The 19,518-nt window shown below is 40.3% G+C and overlaps 1 protein-coding gene across 7 annotated transcripts in view; it reads right to left on the reverse strand.

Moving 5' to 3' along the window:
* Positions 1–19,385, reverse strand: part of usp9 (ubiquitin specific peptidase 9) — a 39,043-nt gene extending 19,658 nt beyond the window's left edge. For 2 of the 7 annotated variants that reach the window (XM_034213574.1, XM_034213569.1), the window contains exons 1-18: positions 18,927–19,385; positions 14,606–14,874; positions 12,302–12,447; positions 11,448–11,527; positions 10,917–11,029; positions 9,870–10,088; positions 7,759–7,874; positions 7,401–7,652; positions 7,154–7,289; positions 6,904–7,056; positions 5,821–5,925; positions 5,504–5,710; positions 5,283–5,419; positions 3,782–3,820; positions 2,288–2,421; positions 2,082–2,172; positions 1,316–1,429; positions 987–1,215 (exon numbers count right to left, since the gene is read on the reverse strand). In XM_034213574.1, coding sequence (XP_034069465.1) covers positions 987–1,215; positions 1,316–1,429; positions 2,082–2,172; positions 2,288–2,421; positions 3,782–3,820; positions 5,283–5,419; positions 5,504–5,710; positions 5,821–5,925; positions 6,904–7,056; positions 7,154–7,289; positions 7,401–7,652; positions 7,759–7,874; positions 9,870–10,088; positions 10,917–11,029; positions 11,448–11,527; positions 12,302–12,447; positions 14,606–14,707 — 2,373 coding nt within the window. In that variant the 5' untranslated portion in view covers positions 14,708–14,874; positions 18,927–19,385. Of the gene's footprint in view, positions 1–986; positions 1,216–1,315; positions 1,430–2,081; positions 2,173–2,287; positions 2,422–3,781; positions 3,821–5,282; positions 5,420–5,503; positions 5,711–5,820; positions 5,926–6,903; positions 7,057–7,153; positions 7,290–7,400; positions 7,653–7,758; positions 7,875–9,869; positions 10,089–10,916; positions 11,030–11,447; positions 11,528–12,301; positions 12,448–14,605; positions 14,875–18,842 lie in introns of all 7 variants that reach the window. The other 5 variants (XM_034213575.1, XM_034213576.1, XM_034213571.1 and 2 more) reach the window with 4 other exon arrangements.
* Between the last annotated feature and the right edge of the window lie 133 nt (positions 19,386–19,518).

A 19,518-nucleotide genomic window follows, 5' to 3' on the forward strand; every position in this document is an offset into this window, starting at 1 on the left:
ATTATTTGTATAATGCGCTTTCTGCCTTCCTGTCATTAGGAGTTAGAAATGTAATGGCTATGCAATAGATTAGAACCTTCATGATCCTAAACTGCTGGGACATTTCCTCATAGCGAATACCTTTATATTTTCTACTCTTCACTTACTTGTCAGCATAGGTCGGCATTGATGTACAGAGCCGACACAAGACCTTGTTTATATTGGCATCATATTGAAGCCAACTCCATCGATCAAGCTGGCTGAAACCTTCTCTCCCTCTTCTTCTCATACTCCCTGTCACTCTCCTTTAACTCTTCCGGTGACATTCTTTTATTTGAAGATTGTTTTTTGCCCGGCACTTGGACGGTTACTGCTGTTATTAAAAACATTTTGGCGAATGGTTAGGTGGCGAGAAAGTCTGTAGTGAACGAGCGCGCTCCCGCTCTGCAGCAAACAGCGGTTTGCTTTTCACCCAACAATGACAACCGCCTTACGAAACGCTATGTTGTAGCGTTAATAAACAAACTAATTTAACAAAATTGCTTTTCAAAATACCAATACCACAGGACCATTTTTTGTTTTTTTAAACCAATATTTTTAGTGGCCCGAGCGGGCAAGTGGAAAGTACGTTATGCTGGCCTGGGGTGTCTAAATAGTGCTTCCGGGCCAGCGGGCCATTTATAATGTCGAGCCCTGCCAAAGCAACGTACAAATGAGTTACAATCCAAGCCACAATGGATCCAGGAGAAGTCTTCCAGAGCACTCAGCTCCATGTTCTGCCTGACACAAGTGCCATAAGGCTTGAGGCAGATGCATGAAGCAACTTAGCAAATGTTTTGAGAGAGATGGAATATTAGGTGGAGTATGTACTTTTGAAAAAGGTACAGCAAGCATTCTTTAAGCCAGTTAAAAATTGATATAAATAGGCTGAATTCCCTGTCATACATCTGCCTCCCTCAGCGATAAACATATTTTCGGTGTGTGCCTGTTGTAAAAAATCTCCTCACCCTCCAGAGGTAGTCCAAGCCTATTAGTTCCAGGTCGTCCATCATGTAGGCCCTGCGCTTCGCCACCAGCTTGCCCTCCCTGCAGTTGACAGCCTTGAAGAACCTCTCAAAGCACTTCATGCCGTTCTCCGTCAGCAAAGATGGGTCCAACTGCAGGACATTGTTCTCAAAGAAGTCCTTATTGATGTCTGGGTCCAGGTCTGGTTCATCACCCATCAGCTTTGAGTACCTAATCAGTGGCAGCAATAAAACAGATGCCGGTTGAATGACAAATGTAAAAGGAATTCCATCAAGCCAAAAGGCAAAAAGACATCAAAATCATACTGTACCATTTGAAGCAGGCCTCCCGGTCACAGAGGAACACCGCATTCTCAGCCAGACACTTCCAGATCTGCTTGGCCTGAGGGGCGCACAGCCACAGCTGGCCATCTTTTAGCAGGAACCTAGAGAAAGAACAAGATAATCAATAGCGGCAGACACTCGTGGCCTTAAGGTCAGTTAACATTCTTGTGAAGGTCATGTAGTTCGGGCCTGGTGGGGGTTAAGTCACTGGGTACCATTGCTCTTCCCTAATTACCCACTGTTGAACAAGCTACTTCAATTGAGTGGCTCAATAGCTAAAAGACACAACTGTTGATTTATTGTGCAGCTCCTATAGGATGTGTGAGTGTGACCTAAGACGCCTACATTAAACAGTGTAAAGGAAACGCTGATAGTGATCAGTTACAGCGATCATCTGCTTGTATGGCAAAGAGCATGGGACTATCATTTCAATACAAAAATGCTGTTCTCAATTATCTTATTGTAATCAAGTAGTCTTCTTCCAGTGTTCTTTTAGGAGTTTCTTCATACAAATAAAATAAACTGTTAAATTCTATTTATGTATGTTTACTTTTACTACATAAAAACTAAAAAAGTTGTGATGAATTTGACTGGACAGATGTGATCACTATAGCCAGGTTTTTACTGTATCATACACTTTTCTTAGGCTTTAATATATCCCCAGATTCTGACAAAAGATAAATAAGCAGGTCTAAGCTACTACAAAAATGTATACTATATTGATGCATTTATAAGTTAAATGTGATGTTGTACCTAAGGAAGTTGAGTCGTTCCTGTACTTCCTGCACATGACTGTAGCGGCTTCCTGGTCTGACCGTCTGGGGGTCAAACTCAGCCTGCTCTTCTGTAAAAGCACACATACAACCAGTCAGATGGCACATCCCTGAAACAACTGCTGTACATAGTAAAAACTACATTTTCAAGAAACACAGGGTGCACTTTCTGGCCAGACCATGTACCTTTGGAGAACTGCCTCATGGTCTCCATGTAGGCCGAGAGGTTCTCAGCCACCAGGGTGACCAGAGCGTGGTTATGCTGCAGCTGGTTGATCAGGTCGTGGCGGTAAAACACATGAGGACTTCTCTGGGTTTGGCTAAAGAGAAAACAGTGGGAGGAGTGGAGGTTATTAGGGCGACCAACATATAATTCACAGCGAAGGCAAGGAAGACTTTACTCAAATAAAGTGAGAATGAATCTGACAAAACGTACTTGAGTACTACAATTTTTAAGAAAACATAGCATGACTGATTTCTCATTTGTTTTTATCAGGGACATAAAGAAAGCAGCTTTTGGTGTATTTGGGTATATGTGTGTGCATCATAGAATAACCAGCAGAAGAAGTCATATCAATATAGGCCATTTCCTGCCTTGTTTTCCACATCTTTTGGATTGAAAGCTAAACTGAAAGCTAAACTTATTATTAAAATAACCCTAAAATCTATGATTCACAGTTTAGATAGCAATCATACTAAAATGAGCCAAATGGGAATCTGCAACACATTATCATCAGTTTGAATATCCAATAGCCAAATCATTGTTTATAAAAACGAGCTGGCTCAGATTTGTTACATGCTGCAGTTACATCATGATTGCAGTTCATCAGCAGCAGCTAGATTATGCTGACTCAAGGAACAATTATCAAAAATGCATGCTTGTGTTACTACAATTATTTAGGTAAATTATTTATATCTGCATATCAAATGCAGGTAAAGAATGTAAGCATACATTTGAGTGGGTTCAAGGCATGAAATACCCCTGATATTATTTGCATTGAGTGATTTGTGCTGAAAGGAGCTGGCATCAGGAAGAACGGGGCTCCATCTCAAAGGACATTTCATTTAGTTGGCAACTGTCGTGATTAAATGATGATTCTGTGTATGCACTACAGCTTGTGTTCAGTACTGAGAAACTGCACAAAAAAATCCAACAAAGGGCATTTATAAAAAATGATGAACAAGAGGTGGACTAATTGTTCAGGCTGTCCTCAACTAACAAAAGTCTTAGTTGATTTACACTTCAATTACTTTGTTAACTGATTAGTTGAATTAAAAAGACAAACCGTATGTAAAACTGACTTTCTCGAAAATAATCTTAAATGATTGTGTTTACAAGAGATATGCTAATAAGCTTGTCAGAAATAAATCATTCAGCATTCAATAATGATGTATTGACTAAAACACTAGGGTGCAGCCTCCTTATTGCCTGCTTTTTAGCAGTTATGTATCCTGTCTCTTGTTTTAATGAACTCAACGTATGCAGGACTTTGAACAGGGGGTTGAATGAGGAATCAGTCATTTGAGATGAAACCCAAGAAAGAATAGCTTAAGCAGATTCATGACAGATTTACATTTTATAAAGTATATTTATGTTTATATCATGAATATGTCAAAGAGAAAGTTAGACTTGACGTGAAACAGAAATAGGTAGAACCCTGGAATTAGCACTCAACTTACCCCACTAAGTTCGTTTGTATGTTAATTGGCATTTTCTTTCTGAAAAACAACAGGCATGTATACTACATGTTTTCTGACTAGAAAAGGGCACTATTTCAAATCAGAACAATTTGTGATAATACTGAACAATATGATTTCATATAAATATTACAATTCTTTTACAAATGTTCCATGGTAATGTTAAATATAACACTCCCTAAAAACTTCTTTATAAACATGATTTACTGGCAGAACATTTTTTTAAATATGCTAAACTTAGCATATGTAACAGATAGGCCTTTTTCATTAAAGAAATGTTGTCAGAGCAGGAAAAGACAAATGTACATATTTGAATGTCTTATAATACGGGAAAGTTAACCCCAAATTAAAAACAGACTGTTTTAGTGTGAGTATCTGAATGTTGAAGATATCAACCGTAAGATGTCTGCCTTCTCTTGAAAAAAAATGTAACAAGACGGCAAACAAATTGTGGTGCTCAACACCCCAAAAAAATACATTTGAAAAACAAATTTCATAGGATGAATATTATTAATGTTCTTTCTACCGATCAACACCCGCATGCCAATACACCACCGAGAGAAGCACCCATCCACCCGTTACCGAAATGCTCCTGTCCACTGGTGTAGTTCGGTAGAAAGAGAATAATAAAAATATACATTTATCTTGTTCCATTATATTCAAGAGAAGGCCGGTGAACTGTCCCTTTAATGTCATTTGTTACATCTTTGCTTTTCCTATTATGACAAGTCAAAATGTCTGCTGTGAAAAAGGCTTTTGATTAAAAAAATATTAATGTAAACAAGAGCTATATTTAATATTTACTGAACATTGATATGACAAGCTAGCTACCAGACTAGACAGAAACTAGCTAGTCAGCTGTAAACAGAAGTGGGCATTTTGATTTGTGGATGTGCTGGAGGGTTAACATTGTAAGATTATAACAAAGACAAAAATGTAAGGAAAACGTTCAGCTCCTTTCAGTGTAGTAATATAAAGGTGAGTATGCTTTGCCCACAACCAAATAAAAAAAAACACCTGTACTTCCTGTATTAAGGACACACTCACAGTGAGACATGTTTTAAGAACATACCGACAGTCAAAATCAAAAATGTGTATATTTAATAGTATAACAAACGAATACATGTTGGGTGTATCGCCCAGCCCTGTTGGTTAATAAGGGTACTGTGGTGATGCATTCTGATGTTGTCCTGCAATAAAACGAGCCTAAACTGCAAGGCTATTTACTCTGTGGGGCACTCAGCAGAAAAAGTGGACAGGCCTCAGAACTTGTGCAAATGTGATCAAAATGCCAAGAATGTCAGCTAGTCAAAATAAGGTGAATGTGAAAATTAGTTGTGTTTCTTTTCTTGTGGGTGTTCATGCATAATGAATACTAATAATTCAGAATTTGTAACTTAAATAAACACTTTATACTTGCCGACATAATAATCCTCCAGTACATGTTCCAGACATATCAATTATATTTTTACTATGACCTTACCTGAGGTTTTGAGGGGCTTCTCCAAAGAGGCTACAGATTTCTCTGATTTGCTTCAGGGCAGGGATCACCCATTTGTCATTGGTTCGTAGCTCCTCTATGAAACGATCTATCCACTGAATCTTCTGTGTATCTCTGTCCTGTGAGTGGAAATCAAACATCCTTAGTATTCCGAGCTTAATCTGTCATTTTGCATGCCATTTCCCATGTTCACTGACACGTACCTGTGAGCAACTGTAATCTAATATTTTGATGTGAGCACTAAGAGCCTGGTCCATGATGTCTACAGGCACATCATCGCTGTGGGCCAGGTTCCACAGCAGGTTGAGGACCTTGTGGGCCATCACCCCATCCTTATCATCTTCGGCCAAGCGCCGGATTAGTTCCAGCAACTTTTCACGCTGCTTCTTGCTGGCATTGGTCCAGCTTGCCTGCACAAGAGGAACAACCAAATAAAGGTTATTTCAGATACATTATACAGTGTACAAACCACCCTTTGTAATCCGAAACGTAGTGACTGATTACTACAACTCTTACTCACCTTGAAGCAGTCAAAAAGGTGATCGAGCTGCTCAGGTGAGAAGTCCCATGCCAGCTTGGCCAGGAGGTCATGGACGTTCTTCACAATGGCCTCATGCTTACCAGCCTGCAGATATACAACAACCCGACGATTGGGTTAACAAAAATACTTCCAACGTCCACCACCGGACGTCTCGGCGGTGGCAGGGATATGCTGCAGTTGCAATGGGGACCAACAGATCCTGTACTTTCTGTTTCCAACTATTGTTAGGGAGGAACAACTACAGTTGTGGTTAAGTCACAGGAATGCAGTACCATGTCCTATGATTGGATGTTCTTTTGAAAGCAAATGTAATATTGATTTACTCTATGTGTAAAGTGGTCAAAACCCAGCTACATTTTAAGTAGCACATAACACATTTATTGTGATTTGAAAAAGGTCTCATCTGATCCTGATAAAAACATATGCTGAAAAGGGTTGCTCTTACAATTAAATCGTTCTTTAAACTACAAGTGGAATGTAGAGCTCTTCAGTCTATTTCCTCTCTCCATGCACCTTGCTGTGTCGTGTTCACACCATGATGACTCAACCTGTACCGTCATGCTCATTAGAACAAATGGTAGTGATTTAGCTAAATGCTCAGTAGCGGGAGAAGGAGGAAAGGCAGGAGGCTAGAAAGTGGGCAAGAAAATGGGACTGAGGTTTGTTGCTCTCCACTATTAAGAAAAAAAAACGATAATGATGGAAAAGCATGACTGACAAGCAACAGGTGCTCCTGTGTTGGTCCAAATAAAACAATAGTAAACTAAATCGCTATTTTCATTTAACATATAATAAAACTACAAGAAGATACTGTTTGTCCGTACAGTGAAGCACACAAGTACAGAACCACGCACTGAAGTCATGAAGAACAGGGCATTTGTTGAAGGCTGTATTAAACCTTATTGATGCAACTAAAATACAGACCCTCAATATCTCAGACTATATAATGAAAGAAACATAATGTCACAATGTAGAGAAAGAGTGCTTTGAGTGGTTATAGGACTACAAAAGCAAGTCATTCTTTACCATTACAATAATATAAAACACTGAGTTGCAGTGTACCTGTGCCGCCCAGATGTTGTCCAGATCCTGCATTGTAAGAGCTTTTTCTTTGATAACGAAGCGAAGGATCTTCTCCAGTTTCTCCACGTACTGCGGCTGGTGCAAACTGTCCCTCAGCACGATGGACAGGATGTGGTTCTGCTGGATCCACTCCTGATGCAGGACATGAACACACAGAGAGGACAAGTGGATTTTAGATAAAGATAAATAATTGATGCACACGGCACAAAATGTGAAGAGCAGTGCTTACCGCCATGCGCTCTGCAGTCAGCCACTCTTCCTCCTCAGGGTTATGTCGATGAGTGTAGTAGGACACACTGGAGATCACCTTGTTGACTTCATTTAGTGCATTCATTTTGCCGTTAAAAGAAGAAATTTGCAATAACCTGTGGATAAGAAATGTGGTTTTTTTTATCAATGGGATTAAATGTGTATGTGGTGGTAATTGCTCTTACATTTCAACAAAAAGCACAAGGACATTATCTTTTGATACTCACCTAAGAATCATTTTTAATCTAAAAATCTCTAAATTCTTCACGGTCTCCTCCTGCCCTGGTACACGAGAAGCCAGATTCTTCAGAGACTTGATTATCATGGACAGTGCGTCGTTTTTGGCTTCATTCTTCGCCTCTTTCTTCAGCTCCTCATCTGTGAGATTCTCTAGAAACTGGGGAACCATCTCGATGACTGGAAGGAAGTACTTCTTTACCGTGTGCAATGTGAGGAACTCGTAACACTGGCCAAAAGGCCTGTAATGCAGAAACCACAAAATCAGCTCACACAAACAACAGTACAGTGATAGCACATACAAGCAGCATGTTGTAGAATGTTGCTTTCGTTAAACAACTGCCTTACTTGATAAGTGCAGCGATGATCTGGACGTTCAGTGCTTGGCCGCTCATGAAGCGATCGTGCAACATTTGAAACCCGTTTAACGTGCCAAATTTGTTTATTAAGTCCACCAACCAGCCCTGTGGACAATAAATGAGAGGGAATACACATTAAAGAAGTTGACTAAATAAGTTGGTCAGGGGCCTCATGTATAACGCCGTGCGTAGGATTCACGTGGGAAGGTTGCTTACGTAGTAGAAATCCAAAAAGTAGGTACAGAAATGTTCCGATTCACCAAACATTGCGTACCGGCGAGGAAATTGTGTACGGCACTTCCTACGCCGGTTTCCCTTTATAAATCACAACCGACTCGAAATGCGGTGCAGCTTTTGCGGGCTTCACGTAACGCCCATATTTGCCTATAAATAGTCAAAGAAACGCCCATTCATTCATTCTGACTGACTTTATGAAGAAGATAGCAGGAAATGACGACAGAACAGCTAAAAAAGACATCTCACACCGTGTCAGATTCTGGTTATTTTGGGGAGGTCGAGATAAATCATATTGTTTGGTGGATGCCGTTTGAACCAGAGCAGCAGCATGGAGGTCGGATCGTCACCAAAATAAATAAATAAGTGGTCCGAAAAAGGTTAATGACAAAAACAATACACATCTTTCCTCAGGCAGTGTGTTTGTACCGGGGACAGGAGACCCCCCCTTGATGAGAAACTGTAAGAAATGATCGGGGAATCCCTCCGGTGTGGAGTCATGACGACTGGATCTGAATTATGTTTTTGTATTTGGTGGTTTGTGTCCCAGCTGTCGATCAGCTGTGTCTCCACTGCAGCCTGTGCATCTCATCCTTATTTATTTATTACTCCAAGTTATGTTTTTGTGTGCACTGAGGAGTCGCAAACAGGCGTTTGTTTAATCATTTTAAGATTGGCTTTAATCAATGTTTGAAAATGAATTCTTCATATATGATAAATGAGGTAACATTTTATTTATGGTATTATTTCCACATATTTCTCTCCATTCTTCCTTCTGCCAACGCGGTGTCGCAGTTTCTCGTCTCTCCTGTTGTTGTGCTTAGTGCGTACGCATGGGTTAGAGTTTGCGTGGAGGACCGCACGTTTTCCCGTCAAGTTAGTATTTTATAAATCGCAAACATTGCGTAGAAACTGGCGTACGCAATTTTTTGAGCGTATATCGCTTTATAAATGAGGCCCCTGTTCAGTAAGAGAGAGTAAATAAAAATAGTTCTCAATTTCGACTAAAAGAGACATCCGTAACAAAAAATTCACTGATGTCTTGATTGTGTTCCCCTAAAACTAAAATCACAAGGTTGAAAAACAATAATTGTGTGCATTATTATCTCCTTGAGTCTAATTTGACCAAGAGATTCAAAGCAAGCAAGTATTAGACAGGATTAGGAGAGATGAGACATTTAATATCTGTTTTAGCCAATACAAAACTTAAAGATAAGAAAAATAAGACACTAGCAGAATCTTTCGTAATAGTTCCAGTGGAACACTTAGTAGTACTGGCCCCCAGCCAACAGAGGCAGACAGGCTGCAGTGCTGTTCACACTGACCCCGTGCCCACACTGTATTCATCACTTTTCACTGTTCCTATTCTCTGGTGGAGCCACCTTCTCTTTATATTATCTAATTTGCCCCAAGCATTAAGGCTGCTTTCACACCTGTGGCTCATGGGGTGGTCACACTGACTTTTCCCCAACAAACCACAAGTAGTAAACATGAAGCTATACAGACTGAAGGCTTGACATACGGTTAACGCTAGAGGTAAGGTGTGAAAGCACCCTTAGTGTCTTATAGATTGTCATCATCATCAGGCTGGAGGCTAAAAATAGCCTGTTTACTGCACAAAACAAAACATTTAAAAAAGGATGCACTTAATACTCATAATGTAACAGAAATAAATATGATAAGTAATATCATGCTGAATTACTGTTGAAAGTGTCATGGGATCACAGCATGTCAGACATAAGGTAATTTTCAGCAAGGTTAAACCAGGCCAGTTGAGAGAAAAGGAAAGCCTAATAAAACTTGTTAAACATTACATTAAAAAGGTACAATGTTCATGTTTAGTCAACTGTTGCCATGGTGACTCACCTTGGGAGAGCGAGGGTCAGGTGGTCGGGCGAAGAGCTCGTCGTCGGCCAGCTGTGCTCCGGCAGGGACGGTCTCAGAGGGCCGCGTGCCGTTGTAGATGTGGAACTTGCAGTGAGGGTTGGTGGCCATGGCCAGCAGCTCCAGTAAAGGGAACCAGTCCTGAGAGAGCTTGGCTACACACAGCTCCACCAAACGGTGTGTGTTGTTGATGATACACCTCTGTGAGGAAAGGGTTGTTTGTAAAAAAGAATAAAGAAACAATGGCATTAGACAACAAAAGACAGAGGGTAACAACATGTATTTAGCCTTTATATGATCCCATTATATTAATACACTGTACCTGGAAATATGAGAAATACTATATTATGCATGGCTTCTGCCTGGTTACCCTGCATTCAAGCCAGCCTAGCAACTACCAATACTATACTTCATGTCATATGTTTTGCTCAAATTGTATGCATTAGTGGAATCTACAATATTTTTGATGTGAAAACTTAATTCCTTCTGAAGGGAGACATTTGTGCTCCTTTACATGTCTGTCTGTCTCACTGGTTTATCATGAAAAGGTCCAAGAGATCAATCTTTAGTCTTAATACAAAACAGCCAGCCTCAGCTCCTTCCAACAAAAACATCATCGATCACAGCCGGCGTTGCCTCTTTCCTCAGCTCGTTGAGAAACAAACAGAAAATTCAATTTACGGGCAAGACCCAGGTCTGAACAATACATGCATCTAATGAAAAGGGCAAACATTTCAAAGAATAAATTAAGCCGAGTTGGCTGTGCCGAGTCATAATATAGATTTTTGTCAATTTAATAAAACCTTTGCTACCTGACATTTAATCTACGCCACAGTAGTTGTCGTGCGCTGTGGTAATTGAAAAAGGGGTCAAATTCCACACAATTTGTTCAGTTTGTTATGTGTATTGTGGATTTTTTATTTATTTTTATTTTGAAAGATTATAATAAGAGGCTGGATTGTTACCATGGAGTCTTTGAAAAAGCTATTTTCTCATGTACCAAAATATAAAACAACAATAAACACTCACATGAATCTCAAACTTCCAGCCACTGACGGCCTCATCTGTCAGGATCTTTGTGAAGGAGATTGTCAGACCATCTCGGAAAAACCTCTGACACGCCTCACACTTTACATCCATTCCTGCAAGGAAACACACCCCTCATTTCAAACCATACAATGCACAGAGTGTAAAACATCTGTTCGTTCCAGTTTCTAACATTTGTTGAACTTCTGCTTTATATCATTTCAATTACATACCTTTGTTTTATTTGACTAAACCCCTACTTGAAAACACCCATGGACTCTTAACATGTGTGGTGACTTGTGACTCACTTCAAATAATTGTTTTGAAACTTGAATAAAACATTTTTGAACAACATTGTTTTGATTAAAAAATCATAACAATTAGTGGCCCGATTCTATACACATACATTAAATATGTAATTAATGATAGTTTGCACTTCATGGTTAGCCTTTGACTTGCTTTAAAGCTCAGGCAATAAAATGTAAATGCCACAAAACATCTAAACAGACAAAAGAACATTCTGTTTATTCTTACCTTTTTTACTCAGGTCAATAGCAGCTTCCAAGAGGACTTCTAACTCTCCTTTTGGCAAAACTGGAACGACCCAACGAGGCCTGAGAGGAAATAAAGGTGAATCAACAAAGACATTCAAACTCACTTAAGTAATACATGAGAAGATGCAGCTCATTGTATTGAACTTGATATACAAATGTTTTAACTCATAAACTGTTGATTCAAAATTGGGCATTGTGAGCATCTACTGCTAATGAACACAAAACTGGTAAGAATACAGTGGCGATGTAATACATTACATTAGGAAGTTCCACGAAATCTGCATTGAAACTCTCTTAAAGGTAGGGTAGGTAAGAATGGAGAAACCAGCACGAGTGCGCTAGAATTTGAAAATACACAACCGGGAATAAATCTGCCTCTTCCTTCAGACTTCCTCACAGAGCCCCTCCTCCAACACACACATGACACAGCCGGCAATGAGGGCACGAGATAAGTTTGTGCACGACATGGAAGGCTGACAGGCAGGTAGGCCATCCAGTTATTTTAGCCAGGCCGGCTCAGATGATTGGTCGTGCTTTTTACAGCGCCACGGCTTCCACAGATGAACATTTTTAATGTATTTATTGTCATTTATTGTTTAATGTATTCATTGCTATCGGGATGTTAAGAGCATTCCATGGAATATAACAAAAAGTGTTTCTGAAGTGAATTACCTACCCCACCTTTAATAAAGTGACCCTTTTGCGTTATCAATTAATCTGGCTGTAGAGCGATAGTCCACATAGTCCACATTCTGGCTGTATCTAGGGCAGAGTTAGGAGTGACAGAAGATGCAGCCTGTGTGTTAGCATGTGTGTTAGCATGTGGGTAAATACCTGTTGATCATATCATCCAGCTTGGCTAGGTCAGTGTGAGGGAAGGCGGGCTCCTCCTCTTCCAGCTGAGGGGGTCCGTCCCCCTGGCCCTGCTCCTCTGGTGGGCTCACTGGAGAGTTCTCATTAGATGAGTTGGGAGATGATGTCTGGAAAAATGACAGACAATCAAAGTCATTAGAGATTAACCCATTCGTAGCGGGTTACAGCGGAAGCATCATTACCGCAACGTCACAGGTCTGATATCAGCCTTGAGAATGGAAGAGATTCATGTCATGGCGCTTTTTGTTGTTATTCATGAATAATGAAGACTATATGTCTACTCTGATGATCGAGGGCGAGGTCACATTAGCTGTCATTTTCATCAAACACCAGAAAATAAAGAAAACCATAAAGGCAAGCGGTTGGGAGGAATGTGAATGACTGAGTGTATGCGGTATTACTACTGCTACTTCTTAAATACCCTTATTATAAAATTCTAGTGCATTTCTTTTAAAACAGATTTAGTTTATTTTCAATAAATGGGTATGTCTTTATGTATGTACTTTTAAAAAATATATATTTATTGTTTTAGTTTTTTAGGTGGATATTTAAAATGTCATATATGTAATTTTCACTATTTTACTTACATGTATTTAAATTGATGTATAATGTTTATCTGTATACTTTTGTGCTTTTCTAAAAAGAGAATTCACCAGCATATGGAATTGCTACAGCATCTAACATAATGCAACTCCACTGTGAATTAGATCATTATCATTATTTTATATATCCTGGCTTGATGTCATGGTAACATGCCATGTGTATTAGACCATTCAACCACATGCAGCCTTGAGGAGATTTGTTTCTATAAACAAATGGATGATGACAAATGTCTAATCATGTCAGAGCTTTGTGGAAACGCTGAAAATGATACTTTAAGAAGAAGCAGCTTTACCTGCAGGCTCACTGACACTCTCATATCATCAGTTAAATGATATGAAACTGCAGGCTGCCATTTCTCTAATGTATGTGCTCAACTGGTTACTGGCTAACAAGCCTCTGCAATCTGTAGCGTTTTAAAAAGGAGCACAATGGGGCATTTTTGATAATTGGTATCTCCGGACCAACAAACAAAGGGTCAGAAATGGGCCTGACATTAACTATCGACGACAAAATGCCTGACTGAGCCCTAAGCTCAATGCACCAGTCTGATTATTTAATTATATAGAATAATGATTGTGTTCTTACAAATGGCTTTTTTTTTTGCATACCAAAAAATCGAAATCTGTTGCAACACAACAAAACGCCTCCATCTCACCATTATCAGTGAGATGGACTTTTTGACCTCCAAGTCAAAAGTGAAAGTTAACTGCCTGTTTCCATGGGGCCATGTTCCAATGGAAAGCCAAGGCCCACTTCTTGTATGGGGGTAGGATTTCTATTGTTCAGATCACTAAGTGTAAATGCATGTAGGCATAAAGAAGCAGGTGTTTCTCCTGAAAGGTCTCTAAACAAAGCCATTCAAGTCATTATACTCGTAGTATACGGCAGACACAGCAAATGCTCTTTTCATCCTCCTCTACCCAGAGGACACAAAAACTGAGGGCTGACATGGATGTGTTACAAGTATAAATGTGTGAGCATGTGGGTGTATCTGTTACGGTGCTGTTGAACAGAATTTCTTTGGAAGGAAGAGTGTTTGAGAAGCAAAAACAACAATGTGTATCCATGAATGTGAATTTAAGCACCGGATGTGACCATTCCTGTCTTTATTTCATTTCTAATCTAAGGACTGTGTATGAACATCAGTGATGGTGTGAGCAGCTGTGTGTGAGAGTAAAAGAGGGATACACACAGTGGAGGGAGACGCATAACTGAGAAATATGAAATGTGGGGGTGTGTGGTAAAGGCTCCTTCTGCTTGGCTGACCTACATAGGCAGCTTGCCTCTCACGTCTCACCACAGCTCATCTCCAACCAACACAGGACTGCACATGCACACTCACACACACACACATCCTTTATCCATCACTCAGGAGGCTCTGTTCATTGATGCCTCTCCTTCACTCTCTTTTCCGCTCCCTCCTCCCCTCCCTTTTCGTCCCCTTGGGCATCTGTGTGTGGTTTAGGTATGAGCGATGTATCTGTTAAAAAAGCGGTGCTGCAGTGTCTGGACTTACTAAAAAGGGAGATATCACAACTCACTTTGTCCCTTCTCAGGTTAAATATACATGTGTCTGCCGTCAAAAGCAAGTGCAAAGCACAGTCATTCAAAACAAAGCTGTACACTCTTATGTTGAGTATTAGCTGGGAAGATGTTGCTCACCTGGTTCTGTGGCAGTGGGGGTTGGCTCTGAGCATCAGGTGCCTGGCCCTGGCCCTGACTGTCATTGCCCCCCACCGGAGAGCCACGCGTGGTGGCCGTCATGCTCGCCACCGGGCAGATCTTGGCAATCTTGGCCTCTTACGGAGCGCTGGCCAGGAGGGAAATCACAGCCACCTCAGCTGTAGAGCAGAGGGAAGAGAGCCCGAACGCACGAGAGAGGGACACAAGCACCTGGAGGTCTGGATGTGCCGCTGAGACCATTGCATAACCTGGGGAAAAGGGTAGAGGGGTACAGGTCAGAATTATCAGCAGGTTGGTTAAGTCACCTGTAATACATAAAAACAAAAAAACCATAATCTTGTTCTGCTAAATTGACCATAGACATCATCCACTTGTTCTGAACTGGGCTGTGCTCTGCTTGGTAGTTCTGGGTTTCGGTTACGATGCAGTTGTTTTATGAATAAGGATGTTTCAGCCAGGCTTTAAATGGCTGACACGGATCACTGATTTAAATTAGATTCAGAATATCCTGCACTAACAATTAATGATTTGTTGCCGACCCATTGCTGACAGTTTGAGATAGGTATCCCACACCTGCTAGCTTTTTAAAAATCATCACAAATAAGCTTCAAACCAGGAGAAGAAGCTGCATTAGGCAGTGGTGCTACCAGCCCATCTAGCCTTGCAATAATAAATAGCATAATAAATGTCAAACCCCAAAAAACAGCCCCAAAAGTAATCCTATCTTACAAATGCCATTTTTCATTTTCACTTTCAATTTATGTGCATCATGCCATCACGGGTCCTAACACTTGCTATGCACAAATACCTTTCTACTTTTACAGCATGCCTGAATCCATTTCAAGTCCTACCAGTCTAAAGCACCGTCTCAAATGTGAGCATGGGTAGACATGAACATTAGCCTCAGGTGTGTATGGTGACGATAGGGCCACCATGATGGATTGTGAAGTGAAATTGAAATGACCACTGACTTAATCATTAGTGATTGGTTGTCATTGTGATTTTTGTTTAGTACGAACAGGATCTTATTTTTGGACATTATTTGTATCAATTGTAATAACAATGTGTTAACATTAACTAGATGTGGGAACATGGTGACATTGATACATGACACAGTCCAATGGGACAAGAGCCCCGAGCAATCAGACAGTAAAAAACCTGGCTATTCGGCCTGATTACTAAGCGCATATGTCTTGAAGGATAGTCTTGTAATGTGAGAAATATTCCTAAACTGGGAGGTTAAGCCTGGATGTTGATCTGTCAACTCTAAGATGTTACCTCAGAAAGTTTAGTTAATATATTTGCCTTTATATGAATTTTAAAAAGTGTTTATCTATACTAGATTTGTATTTATGACTTGCTTGACTGGACTCCCCATGAACTGGTTAAGGAACATTCCAAATAACTACCACTGCCACAGTTCGATTAAAGCCAGAGGACATTTGTGGCATGTCGTCATACCTCTTTATTGGCATGAATGTAACAAGGAAGATATTGCATAAGGGTGAAGAAAAAGCTCTCTCAACATTGTGTCTGCCCCAGACCTCAGCGATCAACTTAAGTGAGTGCAATGTTTAGTAAACGGAACCATGGTCAAAAAAAGGAAAAAGACCCAGCTTGTATGACACTGGAATCACCCTTTACATATCAGTATGACAATCAGTAAAACATGATGCAGCCGGCAAATGTAGCACTTGACTGACTGATCGACAACAAATTCCACAGATAAATATCCTTTTTAAGGTAGCTTCATCCTGCGTTTCAATCCAAATGATTCATATTTCAGCTTTCATTCAAAAGTTAACCTTCAAATACAAATTGATTAAGAGATCATTTTTCAGGCACCATCCAAAAAGGTGCAGGAATAAGAGATAAGAGAGAATAGTTAGTGATTTAAATAAGCCCTGAGTATTAAGAGATATAATAATTGACGATGATGACTTTTGAGACCAATACATTATCACACATGCCTCCATATCAGCAGCAAATCAGCACATTCAACACCACAGCTTTCAGCCTTCCTGTCATTAAAATGAACTCTTTGGCTATATGCAATTTTAGAGTCAATGTGTTTTTAAATGTATAGTGCCATTCGAAGTGGAATAGGATTATATCCGTTTTCAGACTGCCAATGAAGTCAGAACCCTCTTCCAGCAATTCCTGTGATCAAGATTGATAGGGTGCAGGGCATCATAAAGAAAAAGGAACATGACTTAATGGCTTTTAAATCATATAGAACACGTTCAATAGATCCTCTATGCTGTTTAAAAAACAGAAAGCTTTGGTGAAGAAGATAATCACACTATGTATAAGATGGAACTTTTAGAAGTTCTAAAGGACACAGGTTTATGAGTGATTATGGTCTCAATTTCATTTTCAATTAATGAATCGTCTGCCCTAAAACCTCAATAGTTATCAGGTTTATCAAATTACAATGGAAGTCATGATTGTTTGAAGCACATTATACAAACATATATAAATAATAGCTTTCAACAGTCACAGTCTGCCTTCAAATATGTGCTTTACAAGCTAACATAGGTGTACTAAAGCCTAAACATAAATCTACTTTGCGAGTAGCCATTAATTTGTCACAAGACACGAATGGTTAAATGCGTTTAACTGTTGTTAATGGATGCCTTCTTTAAGGGTAGTGAAACTAGCTTATTTCCTATTTTACAGGTGGCCAGAGGCATCTGCTTCAGCATCGGATATTTGGGTTGCAGCTGTCATTACGAACAGTACATCACATTACTGCAATTACTATAAGCACAATCTGGCGACTGTGTTGGTTTCCTGAGTACATGTCATATAATAAATTGAAAGCTACTATCAGTGAAACCACTCAGAAGCCAAAGATCTACTAATGCGGGGATTGGGTTAGGGCGTTCTGTTTTATCAACAGTGTCAAACAAAGTGATACACACGATAACAACCAGCCACCATTAAAATAAGCGCTAAGCTAGGTATAACTGCGGCCTTTCGCACTGAACCGGCTTCAAAACGCTAACGTTATACTAAACATATTTTATGGACGGAGAAATCGATCATGTAACAGGATGTGTGTTACCTTATAATATCTTCAATATTTACCAGCCCAGGTACTTATAAAGTACAAGGGGACATTATGTAATTATTGATACAAACTAGCGCCCACAACAACCGTTAACAGCTGGTGGTTTAGTTAGTTAACGCCTGGTGCTAGCTAGCTGCGGCACTAACGTTAGGTTAGCTTGCAAGGCGATCCGCCCAGACAGCAGAGCATTGACGGCCTTGTCGACCAAAGCCCGCTGAGACACGCAGGCCTCACTATTCGACCGGGCCTGACATTAAACTTTCCCAGCAAACCTTTGCTACATAATGCACGATCTAGCACACAGATAGTTTGATGAATAACCTTAATCGGTATCGATATACATTCATTTCCCCCGGCGTTATTGTTGACCAACCATGTTCCATGTTACGCCATTTACAATGACCATTGGTAGTGTTAGCATGCTAACGAGCAGCAATCTAGATAAACAGTTCTAGCGTTAGCTAGCCGTTAGCTTACGTTCGGGTAAATACCCGAAGGTGCATTTGGCTAACGTTCCTATTTTGACAAGCGGCTTGCTGATATGACTCGACAACTAGCTAAATAGTTATCCCCTTTATAAAATGAACCCCCCGAGATTATGTTTAACACCACTTCATAACAATTTCAGCGTTCAACTCAAGTTAAGCTAGCTGGTTGTCTTAAAAAACGTTGAATATGTTAGTGACAGGGGAGTCGTCTATTTCCTGAAATGTAGAGTGTTCTGAACCGTATCGTCTAACGCCAAGTTATAACTTGGCTAAAACAAACTGAAAATGAAATATTGGAAGCCAAAAGGATACAAAATGTTAACATCATTCTGGTTTTGATGAATCTGCTATTAACGAAACATATAACAGATATGATTGGAGGATAATCAAATATGAACCATTTGTAAACATTAGGCGTTAGAAGGAAATGTTCTTCCTCAGTCTGTAGACAGTGACCGTTTGCGGGTAACGTTAGCTAGCGCTAGCTTGGCTTCAGTGAATGCAGCGGAGTGAGCTAATCAGACTACACGTACTGTTGACCATGAATTGCAGTTTAATCGTGTTGACATTGTCAAAGATTCAATAAGGAATAGTTAAGAGAGGTTAAACCAACAGCATCTGAATAACACAAGCCGCTAAAATGCAGTAATGTTACCTTGCATCCACCACCAGCTGACGCTAATACTAGCCAGCTAACAATCACCAGCCAGCGCACCGAGCCAGTTAGCTAACAACTCACCAGGAATTTGATATGACTTCCCCCTCTATTCACGGGCTACGTCCAGCCTTGAACGATGGTGTCGTCGTATATTACATAAACGTGGCCTATATGAGTGACAGTTTCGCAGGACCCAAAACCTGTTACTAGAAAGATCTAATTCCTACGTTTTTTCCTCTGCTTCTGGGTGTTTTTCCTGCGTCACCGGCGCGGTAACAGCCCCCTAACTCTATCTAGTCCGATTTCTGGGGCTTGTCACTTCGGTCCCAGCAGTCACTCACAACTTGAATCCGTTCAACATGGCGGAAGCGCAGTCGTACACAAATGCCGTTCAGTAAAAACAGGCCAGACGACTGTGTGAACTCCAATAGTCAGCTTTGTCTATGAGCTAGTTTGCACCACAACGGAGTGCAGCGCAGCAAACACAACACCCGCTGAATGGAAAGGGCATAAAACCTCTCTCAATTCTGATGTGTGACTCCGACTCCAGTATGGATGTACAATCCGTATTTTCATTAAAACCAAGAGAAAAAACGGAGCAAACTGACGCACTTGACTATATCGCCTCCTATCGCACGGGGTGGTCATACATGAAGATGTCATGTTTTCATAA

Source organism: Gymnodraco acuticeps, unplaced genomic scaffold (genome assembly GCF_902827175.1).
Source record: "Gymnodraco acuticeps unplaced genomic scaffold, fGymAcu1.1, whole genome shotgun sequence".
Taxonomy (NCBI): Eukaryota; Metazoa; Chordata; class Actinopteri; order Perciformes; family Bathydraconidae; genus Gymnodraco; species Gymnodraco acuticeps.